At 39.5% G+C, this 20607-nt stretch overlaps 1 protein-coding gene across 1 annotated transcript; it reads right to left on the bottom strand.

Moving 5' to 3' along the window:
- Nucleotides 1-361: 361 nt before the first annotated feature.
- Nucleotides 362-20283, bottom strand: LOC121858948 (CLOCK-interacting pacemaker-like). Its single transcript, XM_042355603.1, has 4 exons — nucleotides 19595-20283; nucleotides 8772-9065; nucleotides 5236-5424; nucleotides 362-4309 (listed from the first exon to the last, which is right to left on the bottom strand). The coding sequence occupies exons 1-4, from the start codon at nucleotides 19694-19696 to the stop codon at nucleotides 4052-4054; spliced, it is 843 nt and encodes a 280-aa protein (XP_042211537.1). The 5' UTR covers nucleotides 19697-20283; the 3' UTR covers nucleotides 362-4051.
- Between the last annotated feature and the right edge of the window lie 324 nt (nucleotides 20284-20607).

The raw sequence follows: 20607 nt of genomic DNA, 5'->3' as shown, positions 1-20607 counted from the left end.
TATATATATATATATATATATATATATATATTTTATCAAAAGTTTTTCATTTAAGCTCATATGTAAGAAGGACTTTTTCTACACAATCTCTTCAGTAAATGCACAGTTTAGGTCCATAAGATAGCTTCAGTATTATCCTTTTTACCATAATGATTTACTTCAAAGCAATGACAAGAGTTAATTAGACATCTGGATAATAATCAGATATCTGCAGTGAATGAATGTTTAAACCATGAAGACCAAATAGTCTGAAGAAATACAATCTGTGAGTATTAATTCTTAAAAGGATGAAATAACATATACAGTACAGGTAAGATTTCATTTATATAAAATAATATTTATAAAATTATAAGATTATAAACATCAGACTAAGTTTTGTTAAAATAATGTCAGAAAGAAAAACTATCAGATGTCTTCCATCTGATAGTCCAGGATAGTTTGTGGAGAGTTTCAGTGCAAAAGAGTCCAGTCCTATGAACCTAGAGATAGCACACATTTAGCACCAGAGATAGACCTTTCTGCACCTTATGCCAAGTTAAGACATATGACAGACCAAGCAGCAGTATGCACACCAAAGTGTTCTTCATCTCAATATAAGTCAGAGTCACACTTTACAAATTACTAAAGCTTTATTGTATCAAATTAATGTTTGGAGACTTGTAGTGAACCTTCAGAGTAGTTCTCCCCCTTTACCTTCATCATGTAAGGTACTAGAAGAAGAAAAAATATATTGGCAACAATAACAGTTATATAATTAGGTTTCCTTGTTTTGTAAGCCTTTTCCCACTGGTGGCGAGTGGTCACAACTAAAAGTTGAGTCATTCTTACATACTGCAAGAACATCTTTGTAACAAAATGCTTTTTCATGAGCATGGGCTATATTGAACAGTATGTTGATAATAATTTATTAATGTATAACTCTTGGTCACTCTTACCAGTGTCCAGGGAACCTTTTCTGTAACATCAGATCAAATTGACGTATCTGTACAGTACAGTACTGTATTTCCAAAAAGGTGTCACACACAACTCTGATATCATTTAGAACTTCCAATGGGATGATTTTCCTGCTCTTCACACCCCTCAAGTATATAAGTCAAAGGTATCTCCTGTGTGGCACAGATTAATCTTTTCTAAAATGCTTAACAATTCCTATACTGTACAGCATATACATATTGAAAAGGACAGCTTTGTGTGAACAATCCACTGCTTGTGGCTGTAGTTCATGTCTAACATATTGTTAGTTTAGGAGTCATCAAAATATAATTGGAAAAGGCAACTGCAGGTACTGGACAGAAATGCAAAATGTGAAAAAATTATTCATAAAATTTTGTGTCTTTCTTACTACAGTATTATAAATTCTTGAAAGAAAGTACAGTGTAAAGAAACTGGTACGCATCGTTAAACAAATGTGTATATGAAGAGTGACATAATTATATCTATGGTGAGACACAACAAAACAAACTCTAAATCATGCTTGCTTCTGAGAATACATCTGGGGATTCATTAATATGTCATGGCTAATATATATTGACCATTTTCCTGATCAGACTACATAATAGTTCCAAGGGGAAATCAAGACTGATGCCAGTATTGTATGTTATAAATATGAGACAACAGACATCCTTTACTTTAAAAAAATATAAAATAAAATATCCATATGTCTGACAAACTACCTAAAACTCTTCCTTATGAATGTCTTCCAGTCTTGTCAAATTATGTTTAATTGCATATAATATCAATGGAAAGGAATCTGAAGTGAGAGTTCTAAAAGATTATAAAAGGTACTTATACTTTTAAAGGTACAAGTGCAAGGTGGGAACCCATATGATTTATAGAAATACAGTACAGTATACAAGTACTGTACCATGAAGACTGTAGGGCAACTGTGTTACAGGAGACTGAAACAACAACACACGATGAAGTACTGCTATGTGCTTCTCATAAAGAATGTTGACATTTGCAAATATATGACAAAGGTGTTGTGTAAGCTATGTAGTTAGTTCACTGAAGCATAATTAGGTATGGTTAATTTCATAAAATATAAAAGACATCAGAGACAGGATATATGTAAAATCTGACCAGAGTAAATTGTGTTAAGCTTCTCCCATCTAATTAACAATAATATAAAAGCCATATTTCAGCTAGAAATGAGAATCACATGTAGTATAAATATTAACCCAAGACTCTCACTCAACATGCTGCGGAGAGTGGAACGTCTTTAAGTGAATGTGAGCACCTGGAACTGGACGACACATAATGTACTGTACCATACTGGGGATGTCCTTGTGCTGTACCATACAGGGGACATCCTTGTACTGTACCATAGTACCACACTAGGGACATCCTCACACGAAGTTACACTTTTGCACCCCACATTATATGAACTGCAAATCAGAAATATCTGTACAGTAAACCCTTGCTACTCGTGGGTTTGAGATTTTGAATATTCACGGTAAGCAGATGGTGGCTAGCTTATGAGCCTGCCCGCAGTGCAACTAGTCACCCCCACGTGCAAGCAGTGTCTCCTCTCCCTTTGTTTGTGCTCAAACATTGCCTGCGATGCAGCATCTCTTAGTGTTGTACTGAAATCGTTAGTGTTTGTGGGTGAAATGGCCCCTAAAAGACTGCCTAGTGTCAGTGCTAGTGGAGTGAAACATTTATAAACATCAAAACTAAGAGGAAACAACTACCAATCACGATGTTTTACAAGAATGAACTAGCAGCTCGCCCAGCTGATTTCTTTCGCTTACCTACTCAGTCAGCTGCTGCTCTACCACCCACCTCCCAGCCACGCCTCTCTACCACCCGCCTTTCCATCAACCACCACTGCATCACCCTCTTCCAACAGTGCTCCTGATGATCTCCCTATGCTTCAGTAACCAGGTTTCATTCTACTTTACAATACACTTCATCAAGCTCCAAACTTCCAATATGAAGGAGAGTAGTATTGGTGACTTAAGTTTCTCATACACACTATAGGTATACAGTAGTGCACTAAGGTAGTATAAGTTGCTATTCGCACCATTCGCGGGGGGCAAATAGCAAGGGTTTACTGTATACCATAAACATTCCTCTTATTTCACAATTCATGCAGCAGCTGATTCAATTTTGATGACTATTAACCAGGAAAGAATCTCCCTTTATACATGCACAACCTGATCATGAAGCTCTGAGTGAAAGCAATGTACTGTTATGGGTTTGAAATTTATATTTATAAAATCATACATTTTGTCTCATATTAAAAAATCTTGGTCAAATGTCTTGGAGAAAACAAATGTACAAAAAAAGTAACAAATACTATCTATGCATTACTTGACAACTGAAAAGGAGACTTCAAATTAACTCATAAATTAGAAATACTGTACTGTATTAGGAACTACTTGAGCTATTTAAAAATGACGAAAATTTCCATACCAAAAAAAAAAGATCAAACAGATGTAACAGAAATTATATTAATGCAGCCAATTGTAATTTCATTCATCACATCAAAATAAAATCAGTGCTCTGCAAACATAGCAATTTTGGTTCATCTACCGAAGTCAGATGAGTTGGTAATTCACTAACACCACCTAACTTCCATATGGAATGAATTGAATGCCATTCTGTGTTGGCTGAATGTATTCTGCTCTTAACTCATGCACTATCTAAAACTTCTGGTGTTACATCTCACACTTTTACCAATCCTAAGAGAATAATGGAATATGGGAAGTCAAACAGCATTCAGTTGTGCCTGTTAAAACACCTCAAGAATAAAGGGTGTGTATTGCTAAGTGTCCATTGCATCCACAAAATAAGTTAAAAATGCACAAATAAACATATCACAATCAGTGAGAGAAAAACCCTCAAGTGTTTTCCATCATCCAAGATTTACAACCAATGGATTTATATGAAAGAAGTCGTCCAGTACACTGTTGAATGTCACTGTAGTAGTCTTTCAGAAAATCCAGTACGTATATAATTGTTCAAGCCAATCTTACTCAGTGACTGATAATAACTTAATGTACTGTTTTGTTCTATTTGTCTGCTGTTTTGATACACTTGAGACCTGAGACTAATGCTCAGAATTAAACACACTTTTTGGTGGGGATAAATTCTCTTCTTCTGATGACTCAATGTCATCTGATAAAGAGGAGGCGTCGTCAGATGAGCTTGAAACCGTAGGGGGTGGTGAGGGTGACGACATATTGCTGTGTGATGATATACTATCGTTGGACATGTCATCTGACAAGGTTGAAGATGCCGAGTTCATATTAACATCAGTGGGATGAGTGGAGACTGACATGATGCGCTGTGAGCCGGGGACAACGACCTGTGTGAGAAATTGTATTACAGTTATATCTCAGTTAGACGGAACAATTGGTGCACAGCACTTATGGGAATGAGAAATTTCCGGGTAATAAGACGACTCTCAAAGCTGGATAAAAATCCCTCATCCCCAGAATTTTCAAATTAACGGAAAAATTTCTCGGAAGTTCCTGAAAAATGTCCACCATCCCTGGAATTCCCTGTTTTCAGAATTTCTGGAAAATTTGCTCGATTTTCATCTCTCAATCCCGGAAGAAAAAGCTCCCCAATCCCCGAGAAAATTTAATTCCGGCAATCGGAGAGTTCCGCGTCTGAGGGATTCGGGCTAACAGAGATATTACCGACATACTTTAAATTGTTTAAATACAATGTCATGCACTTCACACAACATACTGAAAACTTTAGCAAACAATTAAATCATATAAATAAATCATAAGAAACCACAACTTCACAATACTGTACTGTACTTTAATTCTTATATACTACTGTATTTGTTTACCTTATATGCTTCAACATTTAAATCCCCTTATCTATTTATCTACCTCATGTTCTCCCTCACTACAAACTCATTTTTTCTAATCCCAGGATTTTTTCATTGTGTACACTTGCTCCAAAAAGTATCTTACAATTTTGTGAGACATTATGACACAACAGGAAAGGGATTTTGACAACCCTTCCGAGACAACAGGAGTCACCGTGTTCATTTTGAAATTCATCGGACCTCCCGTAAAGATACTTTTTGGGGGAGTGAACATACAGTAATTATATATAAGTATATACACAGGAAGAGGTGACTATTCTGTGGTTAGTATCTACAATAGAGTATAAAGTGTGTTGGTGATTCACATATTGAATATTGTTACTGATGACCAAAAATGGCATACTGTTCATCATGTTTGACAATGGCTTCTTCACATGACAAGTACTCACCTCATACAACTGGGCCCCAGAGCGAATGTTGTCAAGAATATGACGATTTTCTGGGTTGGACAAAACTGATAGAACAAATGTTCTGGTTTCTCTCTGCAAGTTCTCAATTTCTCGCTGTAACACTTGGTTCTTGCGCAGCAGTTCTGCCGTCTTCATGGTTATATTCAGCAGCCCAGACTGTCTCAAAACCTGTTGACAAGATGAGAGTGGTGAGAGGTTAGCAGGTACACATGAACAACTAGTGAGAGGTTAGCAGGTACACATGAACACTAGTGAGAGGTTAGCAGGTACACATGAACACTAGTGAGAGGTCAGCAGGTACACATGAACAACTAGTGAGAGGTTAGCAGGTACACATGAACAACTAGTGAGAGGTTAGCAGGTACACATGAACAACTAGTGAGAGGTTAGCAGGTACACATGAACACTAGTGAGAGGTCAGCAGGTACACATGAACAACTAGTGAGAGGTTAGCAGGTACACATGAACAACTAGTGAGAGGTTAGCAGGTACACATGAACAACTAGTGATGCCTCGTTCTCTCTAGAAAAGTGTGACCATAACATAGCACTTTGCAGCCCTCCTCTACAATTTTTTTAGTACAATAACCTCTTCTATCACATATTCTCACGGTATCTTTCACTTAGTTGCCTTTCCATCATTCTGGCTCTCTTTATCACCTCTCCTCCCTATACACTTTATCAGCGTTCTATCATAAGAATCACTTTCAAATGACAAAATTAGCAGAAGGTAATTTTCCAAGTCAAATCTATGACTCAGTACCCTATATGTTTGGCTCTCTAAACTACCTCGTATTTCCTGTGCTCTTCACTACAGTATTCTTAAGTTGGAGATACTGGTACTGCACTGAAGACTCTTGAAAATGGTGAAACAGCTGTATGGCTTGGTTGGGCATGTGTACTATTAAGAGGAATGCTGACAAAGTTAGGAGAGCTGTTAAACTGGCAACTACTGTACTGTATATTTTTAGCCACAATGATGACAAGAATAATGAACCCGGTGTTAGAAAACTGGAAAAACTATTTATTATTTGGATCTAACACCAAAGTCAAAGGTCAGTGCTCCTAAGCTCTGCAATTACTTGTGAAGAAGTGCTGAAGCTGTAAACATCTAAGAAAAGAACAATATGAATAAAAAACAATTGAGCTTTTTTGACAAGTAGTGGATTGCTTGACAAGGTTACAGAGCATCAAGCTCTCAACAACATAAAATTAACAGCTGGGGCTGCCAGTGTTGACTGTGCTGCTGCTGTAAAGGTCCTCTGGTGACAGCTGAGGATATATACCACAACAAGTACTGTATCTGATGTTGATGCTACAAAATCGTACTGGAAGCATAATAATAGTTGCCCCTCGTGTAACGAGGATGGCCGGCCCAAGGGCCACCTAGGCTTGAACTTGTTTAAGGTGTAGAAGCAGTCGCCAACACAACAACCACACCCTAAGTTAACGAGCTGCACGACCCAGTGTCAAGGAAGAGTCTGAGAAGACCGGACAACTCGCCCAGCAGGACATACATTTCCAAGGATGAGAAGGTTACTCCAAGCAATAAAGCAGCAAAGGATTGACTGACACTTTTCTTATGTGATAATGATGCAGAGATTTTAAGTGCATGCCATTACTTGTGAACCATTCCCAGAATTCTCAGGTTTTATTGGGTCTTAGCTGCCATACACAGACCGTTCCTTGTAAAGCCAATAAAAAAATCCCGGATAAAAGCAAATTTTCTGAAAACTGGTTTGTGTGAAGATGGAACAACACTGCCCGACTCAAACTTAAGAGCAACATCCTTCATGCCACATTAATACAGTTTTTCAAGCCCACTTCACCAGCTGTCAGTGGTGTGCCTCCTGTAACCATGACATCAAACACACTCAATCTGTGACTCCAGCTTACAGCAGCAGTATAGTACAGTACCCCTATGAGCAACCACCTTCTCCATCCAACATGACCCTGCCACTACCTGCTAACCCTGCATCAGCTTCCCTTCATGAATATGCTGAGAAATATTAGTATGATCTACAAATATATCCACATTGATTTTTTTAAATTAAGCCTCATGATTGGTGTGCAACAAGCCACCTAATAATGGTTAGTCTGGCTACCCGTACAGTACAGAACCTAACACCAACCTCTCCTCATGCAGAAAACAACAGTGAGTATTGTACTGCACAGTATATGTTGTCATTTACTGTAGGAACATTTCCAATGTCTGCTTATTAATATTTGCATGTACAGTACACTACTGTAATAGTATTAAATTCCTATTACAGTGCAAAAATTTGGTCAGAAGGGGAGTTTGGCTATGGATGCATATGTAACCCCCTTTTATTATGAAAACCACTATTCATCTATGCCTGTTTTTCTATGAAAACAGTAATACAGTACAGTACTGTATCTCTGTTAGCTGGAACCCCTCTTAACTGGAGCTCTCCAATAGCCAGAACTGAAATTTGCTCGGAAATTTTCTGGACAATTTATCTCAATTCTGGGTTTGGGAACGATTTTCCGAGGTTGAAAGTCAAGTGCATTTTCTGGGAAATTCCAAGAAAAATTTCAGAAACTTTCACCAATTTTTTTTCCAGGTCTGGGAACAAATTCTGAGGATGAAATAATGTGTAATTCTGGAAAATTCCAGAAACTCTCCCCCAAAAAATTTCTGGGTCTGGAAGTAAATTCCGAGAATGAAATAATGCACGATTTCCAGAAAATTCTGGGAACTTTTCCCAGTACCCAGAAAAATTCCACGGATGGGGGATTTTTTCCGTGTTTGAGGGAGTCGTCTCATTACCCGGAAATCTCTCATTCCTGGATGTGCTCTGCACCAATTGTTCCAGCTAACGGGGATATCACTACAACCACCAGCAGGGGGGGGGGAGGGGTCTAGACCCTCCTTTCATCAGGCATTTTTGTATAGTAAAAGTAATTACAGTGCTATTGACCTCAGAATATATCCTAATATCAAGTGCACATGACCTCAAAATGCCCGTGATGCTGGTCAGATTAAAAAAAAATTTTTTGGGGGGGGGGGGATTATAGTGCCCCCTTCCCCCTTGACATACCTGGATCTGCCCCTGCGCAGTAAATATGAGGTCAACCCGTCAAAAGACCACATTTGTTTAAAAGAAACACGAGAGTACAGTAATGCCACTGGCATGTACTGTACTGGACATCTTTTACTTAGCTGCACAAATATGATAAATGAACTACTGTACGTACAGCACAATACCATACAGTACATTAGGTTAGGTTTGTTAAAAAACTAACTTAAATCTTAAAAAATTTTGTAGGGATATAATGGAAAAGTTCTCATGAAAAATTAATAAAGTGTGCAGTACAGGATACATTATGAAAGTACGAAATATTGTATTATACTGTAATTCTATCACATTTGTATAGTACTACTGTATTGGTATTTATAGTAGAAAACATCGGAGGTTGTGACTTAAGATCTCACCAAAACCAGCTCTAAAACTGACTTAATACTGTAGTAAGAGTAAAACACACAGTACACACCTGAGCTGTTCTCAAGAATCGTCTTCGTCTTGATGCATATGACCCCCTGATACTACTTGTAGTTTCACAATCTGTATCTGATGACGCTGGGCACTCCAAGCATACTCTCTTTGCTATTTCTTCTTCATCTGTGTCTGTATCTTGGTCTGGGGATGGCCTGCTTGCTATCCTCTTTTTCTTAGGCCTTCTGGCAGCTTCGGGTGTACCGGGGCTTTGTGGCTGAGGACTGTCTGGGCTGAGCTCAGAAAAATGCCTCTTGACACCATGCTGGCTACTGGAAGACTCCACTGATCCCTGCAATAAAATGATATATGATTAGAGAACATGAACAATAAAGACTAGTAAACAGTGTAATTATATTTCATAATGAATATCATTGTTATCATTGTGTTTTTGGAACAGTGTTGTAAATTCTACCAGATCATGGAAGGAAAATAACAGAAGTGGATTATTACCGGCATAGCTACAATACTGTACATTGTTTTATGAGAGTTTCTGTAAAATAGTGACCCAACACTTACAGGCTTACGGAACTTTACACCTACCTTGTTAACACACACACGCACACAAACATATTGATGTAAAATCCATGTACATTTACATTTTGTTACCCTTGTGTACAGGGTCTCTCTGTGCTGAATAAAATCGTCTGGCGTTAACCCAATTAAATATTAAAAGTGATGTTCCCACAGTGAAGGGGTTAAGTAGTGCGGGAGCATTGACCTCCTTTGAAGTACAGCACAGTACTGTACTGCTGAAGGGGAGTACTACTGTACTTATGACTCTGTACGATGTAGAAATATTATTTCTCCGATAATTTGCCAAGTGTATAGAGAATGTCACACCTCCATTATTCTCCTGTCAGAACCTAACAGGAGAAAACCAGTTTAGCTTGGCTATGTATAACATACAGTACAAAGATAGGTACGAATTTCTCTCTCTTAACCATGACAGAAGACTACCTATATCCTAATGCATAATTATGTGCCTAGGGCAGGGGTGTCAAATGTAAGGCCCACCACACTCATGTATCCGGCCAGCAGATTACTGGCTGCTCCTGCAACACCGTAAGGCATGAGCCGCTACTGTACTCTCCTAACTAACACTTACACTTAAAATATTCTATATTGTAATATATGGAATAAAACTATGTTGAGTATCATTTTGAACTCATTAATAAAAATATTGTACTGGTAGAGTATACAATGTGGTCATAAATTATTGATACACACTTGAATTCAGTACTCAAGGTTGTTTCAGCCCACCAGTCATTTGCTCCAAACTTTGATACAATGTTCCAAACTAGGAGGTGCCAGGTGTCAGGAAGCAGCAGTACCAGACAATTATTTCATTGAAGCTGAAATGTTACTTACCTCTAGAATTTGTATTATTGTTTTCTGTATACTGTATTGATAATATCTCCACAATGATTAATACCACGAAATTATTATGGCCCACTATAGCAAGAGTTTGACACCCCTGGCCTTAGGAGTCAATGACCATGGGTTAAACAATTACTTTGACCTTGTCCTTGTGAGGTTCAAACTGGGGCCTCCAGATCCCAAGGTGGGAACACAGTCCTCTCAGCCACTTGACCTTAAAGATTCTCTACCTTACATTAATCCACTAACAGCTACCAAGTTAATGTGCGGTAGGTATTTATGATAACGTTGAAGTTATATTTGGGGTGTTATTCTTGTGGTTTAATTGAAGAATAAAGGTTCAGTGTTTTATATTACTCTTCACTTTATATAAGACGAATCTTCAATGTAATGAAGAAGGAAAAATTTCCAACCATGTCTTCAATATATGGTTGCCTTGTATACAGTAACATACTGTATAGGGTAGGACAGTGTTGTTCTCTGTATGAACAAATTAAAAATCTTGACTTACCTTAAGGCTTGTTCACATCTTATTTCACCACAACCAAGTTGAAACATAATGTTTACCCAAAATTATTGTCTTGGATATACAGTACTGAACAAAATTTAAATATTTAACAGTTTTGTGTAGAGTTTTTACTGGGGAGTAACAAGCATCAAGCTTAAAAGGAAGGTGTAGGCTATCATTGTACACTCAGGTGTTATAATAATCTCCTCATAAGCAAGTAACTTTGAACACTGGCAACACTGATACATTCTTAAACATATGACATTTAACAAGTAATGTAAAAAATACGATTGCCCTTTAAAGCAGAAATCATGTAAAGATGTGGTTTAATTTCAGTGCAGCTCAGTACAGTCCTTTCTACTTCAATAATGTGCTTGAGCTATGGAGAGGGGGACTTAAACATGAGGGAGGGGGCCCAGAGGGTCCCTCACAGGTGGACCCCTGAACAGAATCACGTCACAGGATCAGTTTTCCATTTAAAGGGGATGTAGCGAGCCAACAGAGGTGTGGACTTGTTTTTACTTCATATCACAAAAATGTTCATTAACCAGCCAGTCCTGTACAGCATTGTATTAAGGTATATCATCTAAACCATGACATTGTTTTTCTACTTGCCTTTTCAGTCACATCTTCCTGTTTACAGTACTGCACATTACAGTACAGTGTTGTATTTATTAAACTATCAAGTACATTGACTTTATTAACTATGGTTTCCTTTCCTACTTTCATTCCAAATACGTGTACATACAATATCTTAAGGAACTGTAATAATATTCATGTAGTATATAAAGGTGGTACCAATGTCAAGTGCCAAAGTTTTCCACACCAATAGAATGTGTGACTCTTAACTCTCAATTCTAATATGGCAAGATAATGTGCTTAATTTCCTCATTTGGAAACCCCTTGTAATAAGTTACCAGTACCCCCCTACTGTTATCCCCAATACCATACAAGAGTCCACTGCCAGGTATCATCACAAAACTATAAGGCACACCATATTCACCTTGGGACTATATAAAAAACTACTTAATGGACTCATAAACTGCTAATAGAAACATCATTTATATTTTATTTCCCAGAGGTTGTTTACTTGTGGTGGATTATGATTGTCCTACCACAGTTATGTAGTGGACAGAAGTCACCCGTCCATTAGTGTTGTCTCTGTCCAGTGGTGGTTAAAGACAGTGTTTGTCATTAAGTGTTAGCTTGTTTAAGAGTTTGTGGTAACTATAGACCTGTATAAATGTATAATGGTGGATGTTGACTGACAGGGATCAAGGTAAGTCACTTCCTATGTATTTCTGGAAGGTTTTAACTTGAGTGGCTCTTTGATTTGTCTTATACAGCTATAACCACTGGTTATTTCAGGCCACTTCCTCATTCACAGCTGGGGGTGACTTGGTGACCTGGTTCTGCGAGGGCAATGTAGGCTGTTAAGTGTGTCTAATACTCTTGAATGTGTATCTACTAACGAATACGAATTACAGTACTTTTTTTTTGTTTGTTGGGTCATTATAGAGATATCAGGACAATGAGTTAATTTTGTCTCTTTCACCTCTTTTGACATTTTTACCTGGATTCGTTAATTATAATTATTATTGTTATTATATAACAGCCACTAAACCTTGCTCTCGAGTGAAAATACTGTACTGTATATAATTATTTCCCTAACCTTGGTGACGGATTATCAAACATTAGTTGTTATACTGTACATTTCCTCAGTAAAATTATGATAACGAAGGTAATGACTACAGAATTTCAGTGGAATTTAAAGTCCATTACCGCCGGCACAATCATATCTACTACTACCCTACCACAACTTCTAAAACACCATTACCATCACTGCTGCCTGCACCACACTGTCATCATCACACACCATCACTACCATCATCTTTCCTGGACACACTCGAATTTGTTCTCATTTCTTTCTTTCATTTTTGTTAGCAAGTCCAGCTCAGTGTGTGCTACTCAGTGATTAGTTCTATGTTAGCTTTAGCTTTTCTCGGATCACCTGATGATTAGACACCCCAGCTTATTTCCAGAAGATTAGAGACCCCAGCTTAGTCCATCAGAAAATTAGACACCTCAGCTTATTTCACAATAAGATTAAACACCCCAGCTTATTTCACCTGAAGAATGACCACCCCAACGCTACTTGGGGGGGGGTAGGTTAGGTTTGCATTAGGAAAGTTAACCTTAAGGTGAAATAAGCTGGGGTGTCTAATATCCAGGTGAAATAAGCTGGGGTGTCTAATCTTCAGGTGATGTTATTACTCCACACACAAGCAGCTAACAGGGAGCTACTCTGCCTGGGGTAGATGGCGCCAGGTGTGGTAACTTAATAGGTTTTATCTGGCTATATTTAGCTTCTCCTGGCGGCTTTCTCCACGGTTCAAGCATCTAACAACATCTTGAAATAATAATTGTAAGAGGGTAATTACTTAAGACTCTTATTTGATAACGTGAAGATTAACGTATACAGCTTATTTCACTGCTGGATTAAACACTCAAGCTTAACCTAAGCACCCCGGGTAAGTGTTAAGGTGTTTTTAATCTTCAAGTGAATTAAGCTGGGAGAATAATTTTCAGGTAATCCAGCAGATGTTTCCTTGCGTAGTGTGTTGACTCGAGGGTGTTCATTACTGGTGTTGGACTTAACGATGTGTGGAAAATTTTGTTTGTTTTTTAAATATCTGTCTGTCTGTCTGTTCTGTGATCCACTAGCACTGTTAGTTATCATTGAAGTGTTTGTTCTTTTGTTCTTCTTGCCTATTGTATAGTACAGGTTAGCCTCAGTCACTGACCATTGTGCTGTTACTTTTAAGGGCATTATAATATACCTAAGTTACAGACAGCTGCTCATCATCCAGGGAATAGAGTAGGCGACCCAAAGTGAGACACCTGATGCTTGTACTGTACGTTTTTGTTGGCCAAGTTTACTCACCCTTGTACACTACCTTTCCTAACCTGACTGACATTTTTTCCGCAGCAGTTTATGATTTTTTTTTTTGGTTAGCTTTTCAAGTAAGATGTTTCGTCATGCAATACTGTATAAATTACCGAACATCACTAACTATGCACGACTCACATCAACAAGTGAAGACAAAATTCACGCGATCGCCAAGAAAATTTGTAAGGTACAACATTAGGAAATGTCAGGAAGACCCCGATTGTTAGAACCGCCCCAGCACTTGTCAGTTAACAGTGCGCCAGACGGACGTACGCCCACATAATAAGGTGTGGAGTGAGGTTTTCCGATTACCATAAGCACAAAGATGATGATGGTGATTATTAATGATGGTAGGAAAGGGTTTTGACTGTTGTGTTTTAGTTCAGTTGATGGTAATCAGTTTTTTAACAGTGCAGAGAGAGTGAGAGAGGCGCGTCGTGTAGTACTGACAGCCCCGGGGCCGCGCGGGTTGGGGTAGTCATTATGTCTCCCTGAAGCAGGTTATCACATGAGACATGGACCACTTTGCCAAAACTTTCCGAGTGAAGTCCTCGCTAATTAAAAAAGTTTACCCGATATATAATTGATCAATGTATAAAGTTCCATGGAACACGATTTAGATATATTATAAGGAGAACAAAAATAACGTGCGTGGGAGAATCATCCATGAGCTGTGCCGGATGGAGCAACAGGCTTGTTAACGTCTGAGACACGCTGTTTATTCTGGCCCACTTCAGTTATTGGGGATTCTGTTTTCCTTTCGAAGAGTAACGTGGTTTATTCCCTTTATGTGAGAGCCGTATTGTCCCAAATAATGAAACGTTTGTTTTGTGAAGTTGAGTTTAGAGAGGCGTTAACGAGTCAAGAGTGGAGGAATACAGTATACAACTCCACAAGTATTATTCTTGTGTATGTGAACCATTAACTTTACATTATAACAAACCTCGGTATCTGTGGCCACACCTCCATCCATCATAACACTCAAAAGTAAATACCTGGATATATAAAGTTAACAAAGTCATACTGTTTATCCTTCATTATTAACTCAGTCTCGATCATATCATCAGTGTGGCTACCTGACCATCTTAAGACATTGATCATCAGTTAATTACCGGTAATGTGTGACTCCCCTGTGTATGTCTCTTCCTTCCCAGAATCATGTCTCACCTTCTCAAGCCATCAATGTCTCACTCCAGCTATTCATGATGCCTCGTCTGGAAGCACCTATCAACCCTCTCCCTCTCCTCATCTCCCCCATCCCTCACCACCCCTACCCCTCACACGCTCACCCATACTGCTTCCTTGACGACTGTTCGCCCCCTCCCCTCATTACCATGGTGATGTAACATTAGGCAACATCCCCTTCTCGTCTTTCCCCTCATTTCGAACACCTCTTCCTCCCCTTTCTCTCCCTCCCTCCTTCGTTTCTTCCACCCCTTCTTCCTTCCTTCGTTTCCTCCACCTCAACTCTTCATCTCTCTTTCCTTCACTTCCCTCATCTCTTCCACCCTGCCTTCACTGCTCCATCTAGTTGCCCTTCCTCCTCTCTCTCTCTCTCTGTGAACTCCGCCTTTCATGTTTCCGCGATGATTTGCTTTCATGTTTGCCCCCTTCTTGCGCTCTCTCATTCCCTCTGTCTTTCTCTCCTTTCCTCCTCTTCTTCTCTCCCCGTTCACCAATATGTCGCTTGACTAACCTCGTCTTTAGTTCTGCCATATGGATTACTCTTTTTCCCTCTCTCTTTCTCTGCTTTATTCCCCCTTCCTCTTCTCTTTCTCCCTCCTCCCCTTCCCCCTCTCTCTCTCTTTCTATTTCCTTCCCTTCTCTCTGCATACTTGCTCTTCCCCATCTGTCCTATTAATCTTTACATCCCCTTCCCTCTTCACCCTCTCTCCTCCTCTCTCTCTTTTCCTCCTCTCTCTCTTTTCCTCCGCTCTCCATTTACCCTCTCTCCCCCTCCCTCATCATCACACCCCTCTCTCCCTCCCTATTCCATCGACTTGCTGGTCCTCGCCTTGATGTTGCCAAATGAGTTGTTCTGCCTTCTGGTTGCTCTGGGAGTGGAGGGGTAAGGTGGGGGAGTGGATGGGTAGGGTGGAGTGGATGGGTAGGGTGGAGTGGATGGGTAGGGTGGAGTGGATGGATGGGTGGAAGAGAAAAAAGAGAAGGCTAAACTAGACAGTCACCAGTACTGCACTTCCATACCGTCAACAAACACGAAGTTAGTTATGCGTTCCTACAGTGCCTCCTTAAGTGTGGAACTGTGTGAGATATGATGACAACAAGTTCTTAAAGCTCTCGTGGTAACAGCTTGAAGAGCCTCCACATCTTACCGTGTTCATGAAGCAATAAACAGTTGGTTCAGTTCAACAGTATCTCAAAAGACATGGGGAGTAGAAAAGACCTGTATCAATAACTTCTTTCAACGTACAGACACACATTTCAAAGACTGCACAGTGATGGTGTTTTGGACCAAAGTAAACATTAGACATTGATATGAGAAAACATCATTGAATATATTTGCGTGTGTTTATCAGTGACTCAAGGATGACGGTTTTTTTGTCAGAATTATGATGTTAAACAAATAAAGACGTGTTTGTTTGCACAGGATTCTCTCTCCCTCTCACAAGACCTTTTAACCTTCACTCAACCCCTCTCACCTTCACTCACAACCCCTCTCACCTTGACTCAAACCCTCTCACCTTCACTCACAACCCCTCTCACCTTCACTCACAACCCCTCTCACCTTGACTCACAACCCCTCTCACCTTCACTCAACCCCTCTCACCTTCACTCAACCCCTCTCACCTTGACTCACAACCCCTCTCACCTTGACTCACAACCCCTCTCACCTTCCACTCAGCCCTCTCACCTTGACTCACAGCCCCTCTCACCTTGACTCACAACCCCTCTCACCTTCCTCAGCCCTCTCACCTCTCACCCCTCTCACCTTCACTCACAACCCCTCTCACCTTGACTCAACCCTCTCACCTTGACTCAACCCCTCTCACCTTGACTCACAACCCCTCTCACCTTTACAACACCTTTAATCACACCCCCCCCTACCTAACTTGGGCTTACAACTTATTTCCTGTTTCATTCATCAATTTCTTCTGTAACCTTCCTCCCCACGCCCCTGTAACCTTCCTCCCCACGCCCCTTCATCCTTCCTCCCCACGCCCCTACATCCCTCCCCAAGACCTACACGTTTCCTCAGGTTCCGGTATCTCTCCCCACACCTTAACAATAACCCTCCCCAGGTTCCTGACATCTCCCCCCTCCCCTACCACACTCCCTCATAAACTATTCTCCCCATACTGTACCTCCCCAGTTTAATATAGTAGCCCCTATATTTAACCTTTATAATAAATGGTTAATGCGTGTGTGAGTTAGGGGGGAGTTAGGGCGCCTCGAGCTTTATAAATCAGTGATACCCGGCAGTGTAAGGCTGTTTGGTGCCTGTGTTATAGGATACGTGGACTTGGTACAGCCTGTGTTGTTAAATTATCGTAACCATCAGTGTTTAACAGGTGTGAGTTATCGGTGTTATAAACGGTCTATGGTGTCATACAAGTGAATCACTGACGTTCAGATATATGTTAGCCATCAGCATTATAATATATTGTTCTTGCAATAATAAATGGCTGTGTTATCAATATTACAGAGTTATGGTAAATTATTCATTGACTGGAGGTGTTATTTAGCGTCGGTAACTAATGCTGGCACCATGGATACGGGTTAGTCCATTCAGTCCTCGATGATTACTGGCGCTAGACAACCAAAAATATGTGGGAACGGCGGCTTTATAAACAGTGACTCTTAATACCTAGACATTTAATGCTGTAAATTATTAGATGCGTTGGAAAAAGTGAACTGCTCCGGTAGAGTCTGGTACCTAACGAGCCTAACTGACTCGCTTAATACGAGTGACATTACGCTGACCTTCCTTCAGTGTGTACAATGAAAGATAAAAGTCGTCTCGTAAAATTTGGTGAAAACATATGGTGCGCTCTGCCTTGTGGGAGGGGGCTCTCATAATGTTTCAAGAGTTATATTTAATCTTCGGACAAAACCCCGACACGACTTTTGTACCATAACTTTAAAGTAATAACTGCTTACACCTGTACTGCTGCTGAAGTTATATAAAAAAAAAATAAAAAAAAAATATATATATACACCAATGAACCTCGTGTCTGAGTTACCGTATTATACAGTACTGGGGACGGTTACTAACGGTGGAAGCCGGTAAAGGTGCCGGCGGGAAAGCTGGAGCACCTCAAGATCACAACGCTACCTGGGGGAATATTAAGGTGATCCGTAAAACAAGACAAATGTAGTCAACACGAGGCGTGGCACCCTGATCCCCGAGACGTGGACAGGGTACACACAGTAGTAGTGACCCCACAGGAAAGTCATGTTATAGACCGTACTGTATGACTTACTATATAAGTACCTTCCAGCTCTACTGTATAATCTCGACTCATTTATTTATTAATGTTATTTATTTTTATTTTTTTTAAATAATGTCAATTATATGTATTATTAGTAAAGCTTAATTCATAATTATGTACTGTATAGTTATTTTGGTTTATTATTTATTATCCACGGGGATGATCCATTTAACCGGAGCAGTGAAGACATTAGTCCATAAACTGTTTCCTAATCCTTTGCTTCCAGTAAAATAATCAAAATAGACAGACACAAGTCTTAACCTTAACCGAGGCTACATTAATATCAATAGATTTATCTCTTCCTCACGAGAGATAAAAGTCTTGTTAAAAACAAATGTTATTCAAAGGATTCTCTCAATACACAGTAGTAAAAATCACACCCACTCCACAGTATTTCAACTTATGTGTTGGTGGTTCAGTCAGGTTGAGTTTATATCCTTGCTCATTGGATCACCTAAAAAATAGGCCATTAACATTAACACTACCTGGGGGTGAGAGTAGTGTTTACACATCATGTTAAATAAGCTTGGGTACCCATTCTTCACGTGATGCCAGTCATAACGTGTCGGTATTACAACAGGAGTAAATACCGCACCAGTGTATTTTTACTTGGCTTGGGGTGAAAATAACTTTGTTTACATTACGAACTTTGTTGAATGACTTTAGTTTATACAAGTCTACTGTAAACTTTAATTAGATGTTAACCCATTGAGTGGTAGGGGCTTCTTTCAGCTAAATAAAATCGGCTGGCATTAGCCAAAATAAAATACGTCCATGGGACACTACTTGGCGTCATCTAACTGGGCGAGCCTCCAGCTAGGTTGCCAACTGAATTTCCTCATATAAAATAATATGAACACGTTTCCGCCACTGTCAGTGTGTTACCTGTGGACCATGGGAGTCTCACCCCTATCTTATGCATTATTTAGACCAACACAAGAGATAAATTTCCTTATTAATTTTTAGTAGGTAAGTCATCTCCCAAGCCAAGATTTATTTGTCGTGGACGAACGATCTTAACTTTACAAGGTTTAAAAAAAAGTTGGAGCGCAGACAATAGATATTATATATTGTTTCAATTAACTTATACATGGTAAATAATCAGTTATGTTATTAAAAAATTTAGTATACTTGATCTTGCTGACCGACACACACAAAAGGGGAGGACAGGGTATTAATATTTTCTGGTGATTTTATCAAATTCCTTCAGTATAACTGACCAACTTGGCTGTAATTTATTATTAAACTTCCGTAAACTACAAACTGGATCAGTACAAGTGATGTGTAATAAACCAGGTGGAGGGAGGGTGATGGACAACCCGGAAGTCAAACTCAAGGTGTATGAGAATGTTACCTTTCCTTTTTAGGGTAAAAATATGATGTCGTGGGATATTGTCCTCAGCTTCCCACAATATGATCAGCGTTCAGTTTCATGGCTCACGTCAAAAACACTCGTATACGAAATTTGCAACGTTCCCACGATTTAAACATTGTGAGACGACATAACAAACATAATTAGAAGTATTGGTTACCTTTATGACGACGGGTTCGGTGTCACAAATGCTGGTAGCGAACATCTCAACCACTTCAGTGACCCCTACACCCATCTTGGAAGGCTGGGGAAGTTTGGTCATGAGGGGCGGGTCTGGTGTGGGGTGAGGGGGACGCTTTCCCTGCTCCCTACAGTTGGCAGGAGGGCGTCCGAAGTATTGTAGTGATATCTTGCTTTCTCAACCACAGTGTTTTCTTCACACGTGTTCACGGTATTTAAGTCACCGTATATACTAACTCTTGATAGTAAGTCTTCACAACCGCACTGTAATAATTCGTTGAGTGTTTGCTTGACACGTCAGTAATGATTGCTTGTGGTCTGGTGTTGTAGTCTGACGGCTTGTGTGTATATTACAACCATGGTATTATTTTACAATAAAATTTTAATATACGGCTGTGCATGCAGCTTTCATAATATTACACTGTATTCACCATACAAAGAGTAACTGAAATGTTATAAACGTCAATCATTTTCTTGCGTTATGCATTCAATATTTCACCACCGACCTATTTTGTAGTATACGAGATGTGCATTTCATATAACTGGTACGCCATTTAAAAGTTGTTTATCATGTATCCTTGTTCAGGTAATGATGATGTAAGAATCAATTGCATCACCATTCACTATACCAGACACCACTTTAAGCACGTCTCCCCTCTTACTAAGACTCAGTCGACACTGAGTTATTAACTGATGTACTCACCAAGCTATACCGACCCTGGCATCGTTCGCCGGGAAAACTCTCGTACCGCACTGGGACGACTTTTCACCGGCACTAATAAGTGATGGTCGTCAATTGCCAAAGTTTATTGCCTGAAATAGGATTGATGTTACAGTTACGTAGGATTGTCAAGTGCGGTGATAAGGCTGTCATGTTTTTTTGTGTGTGAGCAAGTACACGGTGTTTACTGGGTTTAAGGCTGTGAATGATAATATCTTCCTCAATATTTAACCTTCGGATTTGAAAATATATTAACTATTTCCTGTAACTTA

This window comes from Homarus americanus, unplaced genomic scaffold, assembly GCF_018991925.1.
Source record: "Homarus americanus isolate GMGI-L3 unplaced genomic scaffold, GMGI_Hamer_2.0 scaffold8226, whole genome shotgun sequence".
In the NCBI taxonomy this organism is placed as follows: Eukaryota; Metazoa; Arthropoda; class Malacostraca; order Decapoda; family Nephropidae; genus Homarus; species Homarus americanus.
The sequence above is the reverse complement of the archived record's forward strand: the minus strand, read 5'-3'. Positions and strand labels throughout refer to the sequence as shown.

Excerpts from the sequence above, each read along its gene's own strand:
- LOC121858948 (XM_042355603.1), bottom strand. The coding sequence starts at position 19,696 with ATGACCAAACTTCCCCAGCCTTCCAAGATGGGTGTAGGGGTCACTGAA. Across the intron at positions 5,425-8,771 it reads GATTCTTGAGAACAGCTCAG|GTTTTGAGACAGTCTGGGCT; the intron begins GTGTGTACTGTG and ends TCTTGTCAACAG. Across the intron at positions 4,310-5,235 it reads CTGGGGCCCAGTTGTATGAG|GTCGTTGTCCCCGGCTCACA; the intron begins GTGAGTACTTGT and ends TTTCTCACACAG.